Source organism: Triticum aestivum, chromosome 6D, assembly GCF_018294505.1.
Source record: "Triticum aestivum cultivar Chinese Spring chromosome 6D, IWGSC CS RefSeq v2.1, whole genome shotgun sequence".
NCBI classification, from domain to species: domain Eukaryota; kingdom Viridiplantae; phylum Streptophyta; class Magnoliopsida; order Poales; family Poaceae; genus Triticum; species Triticum aestivum.
The window spans coordinates 355836598-355846938 of NC_057811.1; the positions used below are offsets into that span (position 1 = coordinate 355836598).

The 10341-nt window shown below is 39.9% G+C and overlaps 2 protein-coding genes across 3 annotated transcripts; both read right to left on the reverse strand.

Moving 5' to 3' along the window:
- Nucleotides 1-2463: 2463 nt before the first annotated feature.
- LOC123141639 (uncharacterized) lies at nt 2464-3397 on the reverse strand. 2 transcript variants are annotated; one of them, XR_006470383.1, is made up of 2 exons: nt 2813-3378; nt 2464-2694 (listed from the first exon to the last, which is right to left on the reverse strand). XR_006470383.1 is itself a non-coding variant. In XM_044560729.1 (2 exons), exon 1 carries the CDS (start codon nt 3201-3203, stop codon nt 2922-2924), a length of 282 nt encoding a protein of 93 aa, XP_044416664.1. In that variant the 5' UTR covers nt 3204-3397; the 3' UTR covers nt 2464-2694; nt 2917-2921. The 2 variants fall into 2 exon arrangements, 1 of the variants encoding a protein (XP_044416664.1); XM_044560729.1 differs by having other exon boundaries at nt 2917-3397.
- A 1125-nt stretch (nt 3398-4522) lies between these two features.
- LOC123145077 (E3 ubiquitin-protein ligase At1g63170) lies at nt 4523-9282 on the reverse strand. The gene is made up of 5 exons (XM_044564392.1): nt 8681-9282; nt 7608-7727; nt 7377-7509; nt 6471-6635; nt 4523-4984 (listed from the first exon to the last, which is right to left on the reverse strand). Exons 1-5 carry the CDS (start codon nt 9205-9207, stop codon nt 4808-4810), a joined length of 1122 nt encoding a protein of 373 aa, XP_044420327.1. The 5' UTR covers nt 9208-9282; the 3' UTR covers nt 4523-4807.
- Between the last annotated feature and the right edge of the window lie 1059 nt (nt 9283-10341).

Consider the following 10341-nt stretch of genomic DNA (forward strand, 5'->3'; position numbering starts at 1 on the left):
CTGGGTTTTTTCATTTACTTTTACTATAGTTTGTTCTTATATATTTTTTCTTTCCTTTTAAGGATTCTTCGGTCAATAATTGTCTTCACTTTCTTATTTTTGACTTGATTGATATTTAGTGGATGCAATGCTCACAAAAGTTAAAAAATGATTGTGATTTTTTTTAAAAAAATAACAGGTTTAAGAGTGGTGACCTCTTAGAAAATGTTCATGCATTTTTAAAAGCATTCACAAGTTCTAAAAAATATGCGCAATTTTTAAAATAATCAAATTTCACAATTTTAGTAATTTTTAAATAAAAAACAAAATAGAAAAAATAACTTGAAAAAATAGAAGGAAAGAAACATAACATAACTTTAAAAGTAAAAATAAAATAGAAATGGGAAAACCATGATAAAACTAATAAAAATAAGAAACAGGAATTGTTGTGAAAATAGAGAAATAAAATAAAATAAAATGCACCTGGGAAAAACACCAACCAAAATCTGTTAGAAAAAAAAGGACCTAGGCTCATCCCATAGAAAACAGCCCCACATACATGAAACATTTTTTCATGCAAATATTTGTTAGTAAAAATGATTAGGAACAGTGTAATTTTATGTTAATACGTGTGAAAAGTTTTTTTTCAACACATGTACATTTTCGAAAACAATGTTCATATACTTTTAGAAGAGCTCGAAGAATAAAAAATGTTCAATATTTTTCAAATTTTAATATAATTAGCATTCATTGAACATTTTCACATATTTTAAAAAAGTATGTCTTAGAAAATGAAGTGTTCAGCCCAGTTTAGGAAAAGGTTAGTCAAACTAATAAATGTTCAATTTTTTAGAAAACTTATATTATGTTTGAAAAGTGTTTATGCCTTGTAGTGAAGAAAAATGTGTTTTAAAAAATAAGTAAATAAGAATGAAATTGAAAAATGAAAAGGGAATGAGAAAGTAAAACAATACCGAAATAGAAAATGTAAAAGGAAACAAATCTAGAAAAGGGCGTTCGCCCATCCGAGGAGCACCTGAGGTGACCGCTCTTTATATGTCGGATTAGGCAGATATAGCATCGGTGATCACTATGTCATATAGTAGTAGTGGATTACTGGGTTGACTCACACTTGTGTTGGTTATTACCCTTTTTTACCCCTAAAAAAAGGTAATTTCGGCCAGCCACATGTGCGGCTCGTTGACGTTAGGTTTTTCATCTGGTTTTATTTTCCTTTTTTATGGCTTTTTGGGTGGGTTTTTACTGTTTTGCTGTATTCCTCTATTTTTCTTGTTTCTTCTTTAAAATATTTACGTGTTTTTTAATCTGTGTAGATATTAAAAACTCAGGACATTTTTATGGTTCATAAACATTTAAAAAAACCAAAAATTTATGAATTTTTTAATACTTTTATTTGACTTCTTATCAGCATAAAAAATAACACCAGCAACACTAAGTATTGTGCCACATTCTTTTGGATCTTCTAGTCCACTCTTTGAGTGCCGAATAGGCGCTGTATCGCGCATGGGCCAGGCTAAAATAGAGCTCGAGCGTGAAACCTCTTCGCTTGCTAGAAAAGCGATGCTTTACCCGGAAAAATAAACTACTTGCTCGCACCCTTCATAAGAAAACCGCTTGCTAATTGGCCAGAATACATAAATGGCTTCATGTTTATTTTCATTAAAAAGGTATTTTTGAAAATATGTGCTCCCTCCATCCGGAAATACTGGTCAGAGAAAGGGATGTATCTAGACGTATTTTAGTTCTAGATATATTCATTTTTTTTATCTGTTTCTCTGACAAGTTGACGGAGGGAGTACATATGTTTAGAAAATATCCACATATTTAAAAATATTCAAGATTTTTCAAAATATTCACTTATTTTGAAATGTTGAACAGTTATAAAAAGTTCGTAGGTTTTGACAATATCCGCATCTCCGAAAAATGTTAATAAATTTAAAAAAATCTCTTTAGTTAAAAATTATTTAATTTTTATATAGTCTATTTTATTTTATTTGAATTAACTAAAAAACATAAAATAGCAAAAACAGCTTGAAAACTAGAAGAAACAAATTGAACAACAGAAAAAAAATACTGAGAAAGGAAAACCTTGAGAATAATGGAAAATGAGAAGAAAAAAGAATATAAGCGAAAAGATAAAAAGAGGTAAAAATTACTAGAAATACCCCGGAAAATATGAATAGGTAGGGCAAAAGGAGCTATGCTCATCCCAAAGAAAACAGCCCCGCAGTGAGGAAAATCGGCCTAGTTGGGCCGGCCAAACAATGCGTTCCCGTGTGCGTTGGAACGGGAAATTCCACATTCTTTTGCTTAGTGATTACAATATTATTCCCTTACTGATAACCTTACTGAAATATATTGCAGCGCGTTGCATAGCAACCACGAACCGATTGGCAAGTTTATGGAAAAGATCTGCACGGTTGCATAAATATCATGCATATCGAGAGCAACAGACACATTTTATGAAGAGAGCTCCTTAAGATAAATGAAGATGAACTAGTGCATCACCAACATACACACCATGCCCCGCCATGAAAGGCACATTGACAAAGACAAATATCGGCATAACTGCACAGATCTGGAAAACATCACTTCCACTGCGACGCATACAACTTTGGACTTTGGAGGCTACGATCCTAGAAGGAAATTTATCACTCTAGCTAGCTTGTTAACTTCAGATTCATGAGACGCAACCTGCAAATAGAGCAAAAACGAAAATAGAGATGTCACACCTATTTGTGAAGTTTAGGCCATGACTATACTATGGGTAGAAAAGGGAAACGGAACAAGTCATGCGCGAGCAGACGCTCACCATTGTACTGAACGTTACGTGCAACGAGTACAGCTGTGTGGATGAGAGACGTGTTGATGTTCTTTGTGTAAGGAAAGAATGATCGTAGCCATAGATCGACCAACCAGCGTCATTTGGCGTCGCGGGCTGCGGGCCGGGAGCAGGGTCCCCGGCGGTTGGACTCCACGGCGCTGTCAGGGAGGGGGCGATCCAGCGGGAGCTGGCCACGGCCGCCGGCGGGCGGCGGCCCCCGGTGGCAGAGCCTGCGCGACGCTCGCCGCTCCTCGCTGACGCCGGCGGCGCCCACGAGCACCTCCTGCACGAAGGAGCGCTCCACGCCGTCGAGGAACGCCGCGTGCCGCTCCTCCGTCCACCCCTCGCCGCGCGCCAGCACCGCCAGATGATCGTCCATCCGATCCCCGGCCACGTACGGGTGGGCGCGCCGCACGGCCCGAGGTCAGGGTAGCGGTCGACGTACGCAGGCCCGCTCTCCTCGACGACGGCCAAGGGCGAACGTTATATGGGGCCGGACGAAATAAATATCTAGCCAGCCGACAAGGCCGTATGTAAACGCGCGGCGTGCGTATACTCGTCACAAACTTATACCAGCACTGATCCCACTTGTTACTAGCAGTACGTATTCGCTAGCTATATCTAATGGCCATGTCAAGCGTATCATATCAGCATGGCGAGGCTGGGCTGGCGGGCCAGGAGGAATGCGACGTGCGGCGTGTCGCATGTAGGCGTTGAGGGCTTGAGGCCTTATCTCCTGCAGATATTTTGTCTGCGTGACGCGAGTGAGTGTTACGGGCGGGCGGCTACGCAGCAAGTCCTTGGGGACAAAAGTGTGCCGCGCTTTAAACAAAAGTTCTGCGCTTTTCCTGATCCACTCCACTGCATATGCCGTGTTCAAAAGGGCGCGAGAAATATCTTGAGCGAACTATATGGAACCCCAACTTTTAAAAAACTTATGTCGAAATTTATAAGTTTTCTTTGGTTGCATAATCGCAACTTTTGCGCTAATAATTGTCACCTCATCCCAATCATCCATATGCTGCAAAAACTGACCGACTACTGCGTATGCAGGAGGAATAAGACGTCGGTATTCATAGAGACTAGGATGCATTTTTAGTTTCCGTAAAGGTGTTTTGTGAAGGCATGTGCTACTTAATATATGGCCTTTGAACTTTTCGCAAATATTTTGAACGACAATTCAAAGTTTCGCCCACATTTTGACCAAATTTTGATTGTAATTCAAAGTTTCCAAAATTATTTTAATCGAATATTGTGGAAAAGTTTCGGCTCAACTGGATGAGGAGTTTGAGAGAATAATTAATCTAAAGTTTGGGGTTGGCCAAATTATGGAAAAGTTGAAACTTTCCAAATAAATGAGAAAATATAGAAAATCGTAAATAGTTCATGGACCCCAATAACGCCCGAACATTTAGGATTTGACCATAGCAAATCGAACCTTTACAATGACAATTTTAGTGACTCGAGGATGGTAATTTTAGTTGGTAAGCATGGCAACACCGTGCTCAATGTTTTTTTTTTCTTGCCAGAAAATTGCCCTGCATGTCAACTAAACTTATCATCCGCGCGTCACAAAAAATTGCCATCCAAACATTCGATTTGCCATGGTCAAATCCCGAACGTTCTAGCAAGTGACCAGGTCAGTAAATCAAGGAGATCTATGCCAAAACTCTCAAACACAACACTATACAAAGCAAATAGGCAAACATGACTTCTTGACATGGTTTCACGAATGGGCATTTACAAGATTACATCGCTATGGTATTGTGTAACAAACAGTTTTAGCTGATATACACCACAATGTGTAACTTCAATACACAATGACTACCATGACCATATATAAATACACAAATTAACATGAATCACACTTCCTTTGTTATATTAGCTAGGGCGCTCAAATTCACAATCAGGAGTTTATCATGGATAAGTACCGTTGTCGTGACATGAGTCGCCCGTCGAATATTTGGATTCACACTTGGAGATTTATACTTCTTCACTACCACTGCTGCTGCTGTTTTTCCGCACATTCAACTTACACAAAGGGCAAGTTGCATTGATGTGAAGCCACTTGTCAATGCAAGCGCAGTGGAAATGGTGGCCACAAGGGAGTTCACGCAGCTCGGCGCCATCATCATACACTGAAAGGCAGATGCAACACTCCTGCATCGACCAAGCAGATGATGAATCATTTCAAAATAAAGTTAGTATATGAGCTCATAGAAAAGCAGAAGCAATGCAAAAATAAGCTGAAACACGACCAACAGGCTCAGGATGATGGTGCTAAAACAAATGCACTTGAGCTAAAGAGCTGATAATTCATTAATCCGGTTTCTAGTACAACAAAAAACCATTCGGAACAAAGTAATTTTGACGCTAAAACCTATGTGTATGTGCAAGGATTTGTTATGTGCACAAAGAAAAGCAATCCCTACAAAGACTATAAACATGTTTTGTAAACATGTTTTGTCAAAATGTACAAGTCAATTAATAGTAAGCATAGGTTCATTTGTTTACGACTAGATAATTGCCCGTGCGTGGACCACAAATATTTTGTACACAGTCACCGTGATTTACCTTCCATTTCATTAGCAATGTGACTTCGCACCAAAAAAGTACTTTGGTTGCCAACTGAATCAGTACTTATTGACTCACCAAAGATAACATGATTTTATTTGGTGGGCCAATAAGACGTGCAGAAGTTGAGGCGGTTTTCAAGAAAAAACAGCAAAACCGAAAACGGAGGTGGAGCGGGAAGGGAGGACGAAAAAAACGACGTAAGACGGAACCTTGCATATTTTCAAGTAGGAAGAGAATCGGTACCTATTGGCTTGCCAAAGAAAACATGGGTTTATTTGGTAAGCCAATAAGACGTGGGCAGTTGAGGTGGTTTTACTTCAGCAAAACCGAAAACAGAAGTGTGGTGGGGAGGCAGTACAAAAGAAACGCATGTAAGACAAGACCTTGCGTATTTTTTAATTTCTTTATGATTTACGATATCAAATTTAGACTCAGATACCATGTTAATGGGATAAATGAGTCCCACCACACTACAGCTTGACCTCTCCATCTGGATATTTTGTTAATGGGATAAATGAGTCCCACCACACTACAGCTTGAAATTCCTCGCCATCTAGATATTTGCAGCGAGGATTCACAGCAGAACACCTTTTTGCATTTCCCAATATTTACAGGGAAATATTTCGTAGTTTTGTAGCTAAGCTGGCCATGACCATGAAAAACTGTGATACACACCCTCCTTTTGGTCTTGTCTTAAGTCAAACTGTTCTAAGTTTGACCAACTTTATAGAAAAAAGTATTAACATATACAATACTAAATAAACTTTACGGAAAAAAATCCTGATAGATCTTGTGATACTGATTTGGTAGTGTAGATGTCAATATCTTTTCTACAAACTTGGTCAAACTTAAAACAATTTGACTTAAGACAAGACTAAGTAGCCTTGTATAGATGAATGGAGGGAGTACCAAATATTTTTTCTACCAAGTTTCATACATGTAAATATATCATATAAAACTACGGAGTAAGTCGGTATAATAAAGTAGATTCCACAAATTGTTCACATAAGCAGGAACCAGTTTGGCAAATAAATTTATACATTTCAAGGACAAAAGGTGGCGAACTTACTGCATCTTCAGCTGCAAGTACTTTCTCAATAGGTTGGTTAGTACCACACTCTATCATTATTCCACCAGAAGATTCAGTCGTGGTGACAGATTGCTTTTCAGGCTCCTCCATCCTCCGAAATTTGTATTTCGGAATTTGGCGAATGTCATCTTCAGAAGCTCCCTCCTAGTATAAACAGATTGTGAAAAAAGGTGAATCCATCTACTCGATGAAAAAGGTTTATGCTTTATTTTTGTGTAGGCAGACTATACATATGTAATGCAAGCCCAAAACGTATTAAGAGAAGCTAGGAAACAGAACTATCAGTCTGCAATTAAACAATATCAACGTAAGTTCAGAGGACATTTATCAGGGAAGTAGTACCCATATGCCAACCAGACTCAGTTGAGACAGGTGGCACACCTGCACTTCCACTTGTCATTGGGATTCATCAACACGATTCGGAAGTGGGCAACAGTTGGACAACAATAACAAAAACTATTCATAAGACATATACCAACACAACAGAAACCACTTTAATATTTCAATTTCCTGATTCAAAAGACATCTCTGGTTTTAACAATTTGCCAACATCTATAACTTGTAAAGTGGCTGAGTAAGACTTGGTCGGCTAAATCAGATCATAAATTCAGCTTACGCTATTTAATATAATTACACGGCACTGTTGAAATGCTAGACCACATGTTCCTTGTATATGGCCAATAACAATTAACAATGCCTAACCAGTTGACATTTAGAACAATTTGTGCATTGGCTGGTTACTGGTATAGTCATGAATAGGTATAGTGTTACGAGAACCAACAACATAAGAATACACAAGAACAAATAGTGAAACTAGCATACGTTGGCACCAGATAAACTATAACTTAACGGGCATTTATATAACACACACTTGAGAAGCCATACCTGATCTGATACTGCATATAAAATTGCTATGATACAAGGGAGGCAGCAACAAACAGCAATACCAATGATGCAAGCCAGGGCAACACAAAAGACGACAAAGAAAACATCAAATGCCAGAAAGACGATGCAAAGCCTGCAGGAAGTTGTAAGGAAATATGTTAATAATGTCAAACAAATAAAATGAAAATCCATACGAAAAGGCCCAAGCATATCATATCAAACTATATGTACCAGTAGAGCTGAGGTGCATCATTGGTAAGAACTTGTCCACCAGCAGATACCCAGTAAAATCCAATTATCCACCATATAAAGGAGAACATTGTATTAGCAGATTCCAGATGTTTTGCTACACTGCAATAGTACATATAACTCCAATCAGGAAATAAGACATGGTGGAAATTAACATATTGCAAAGAATACACAAAACTCTAATGTAAGGGCAGCAAAACAAGAACAACAGTGTGAAATGAATTCAACACCAAACTACAGTTACTTAATTGAAATGAAGAAAGTGAACACTGGTAAAATATAATTGCAAGGAAACTTGCATGCAAGCATATATGAGGTAAAAGCACAAATTCATATTGTCAATGGAAATAGAAAGGACTAACCACCAGGCTGGTGCTTATATAACCAGAGATGCAGAATAGAACAATTACAGACATATTTCTCAAAGAAGTCGTATACAGCCTTACATCATAATACAAATCAACGTGTTAGTTGTCTGTCCAAGCCACATATATGGATAAAATTGTTCAGGATTTAGGATGGTATGGGGAACTTCTAATAACACTAGTATTCGATATTCACAAGAAAATGCATGTGTTTAAATTTTGTGTTTCGTAATAGGCTCTCACTCAGATAAACCGGCATAACTCAGCATGCATTAGCAAAAGCAAGGTGGATGAAGACCAATATAATGAAGATTGCCAAAAATGAAGGGAACACAGGAAACAACTGGAGTTGTCTAATCCAATTAGCTTCACAGCTAAATTAACTCGATTTCAACAATTAGCTTCACAGCTTCAAATACTCAGTTTGTCAGGAAATAACAGAGTAACGACAAATAAATATACCACATAATTAAAAGTTAAACAGATAATTCTACATCCATAATATTCCTATATGGTACTCCCTATTATGTTCCGCTCAGAATGAAAGTACACCCACACAGGGAACAAGTCAAGCAAAGAACATTAGGATACAGCTAGTCATGATCATGAACTCCTAGTACAAATTTATAGGGAACAGAGCAACATAATTGTGCTTAAGTTAAAGGATAGCAATGGTATTCACAAAATTACCTGACGAAGTCGCCAGTGCGTCCATGGGGACCGCTCTCTCCGGCGTCGTCTATGGACGAGGATGATCCATCAGTCCCCCTCTCCTCGTCGGCGGCCGTAGAGGACCCGCCACGCTGGCCGTGACGCACACGATACTCCATGGCAACACAAACCATGTGCAGGACGCACTGAACGGCATACCCGGCTACCCAAATACGGAGCGGCACAGACGGGCTTTCGTCGCCGCTGAGCACGAGCACGACGGCGGTGGTGAGGATGAAGGCGAGGTTCCAGAGGAGGTCGAGTGCCACGACAGGGCGGGAGTACGCCCAGTCGGCCTGGCGCTCCTCTAGCTGCTCCGCCGCAGTCTCCCGCACGAGCAGGGACGGCTCCCGCATCGCCCGCCGACCGCCCTGCCGCAGCAGCCGCGCCGTCCCACGGAGCGACGGCCGGCGCAGCGCGCCACGACGCCACCCACCGCCGCCGAGCAGCGGCGCTGAGTCAAGGAGCTCGTCGCCGCGAGGACCCGGGGATCGTGGGGTCGCCATCGCAGGAACCCTAGCGAAATGGGGAGGAGGTGTGTGCGTCTTTCTTGCCTTCTCCCCTGCGGAAATGGGAGAAGACTCCTCAGGTTTTCCTTCCGAGGGGACTACGGCGCGTGATTCTTTTTTTTTTCTCATTTCTTTCTTTCTTTCTTTCTTTCTTGAGCACCGAGTATAGTAGTTTTTTTTGGGAAGCATTGATAGTTTTTTTAAGCACTACAACTTTTTTTTGAACATAACTGTCATATCCTTGTCAAATTAGCAAAGATTTTGGTTCGAAATCCTTTCATAAAGTGATAGCTAAAATGCTAGCAGCGAGACTCAAAGTGTTCCTGCTTGAGATTATTAGTGAAACGCAAAGTGCATTCGTTTCGGGCCGTATAATAATTGACAATGTAATTGTAGCCTATGAGTGTTTGCATGCAATGAAGAAAAAGAAGAAGGGCAAACCGGCTCTTGTGCTGTTAAACTTGACACGCACAAAGCTTACGACCACGTTGAGTGGGTATTCTTGGAAGCCATCCTGAAGAAGCTTGGGTTTGACATCCGATGGGTTTAATTAATTATGGCATGCGTAACTTCAGTCCAATATAAAGTAAGATTCAATTCAAGCAAGACTGAGCTATTCTCCCCTTCAAGGGGTCTAAGGCAAAGGGACCCCTTGTCCCCTTACGTGTTCTTATTGTGTGCCGAAGGTTTATCTGCTTTAATTGCTCATGAGGAGGAAGTTGGAAATCTTAAAGGAGTCCAGGTCTGTCGTGAATCTCCTTTTATATCCCACTTACTTTTTGCCGATGATTCACTGATTCTAATGAAAGAAGATAATGCGAATGCTACTGCCCTGAAAAGAGTTCTAGATGAGTATTGTGCTGCTTCAGGACAGTTGGTTAGTGCAGCAAAATCTTCTATATACTTCAGTCCTAGTACTAAAGTGGATGTTTGCCAAATATTGGATATTATGACTGAATCTTTGTCTGATAAATATCTGGGGCTACCATCTATGATTGGTGTTGACAGGGTGGACTGCTTTAAGCACCTCATTGAAAGAATTCAGAAGATCATAAATGGATGGAAAGAAAGAATATTGACCTATGGTGGGAAAGAGGCATTGATAAAAGCGGTGGCTCAAGCCATCCCAAC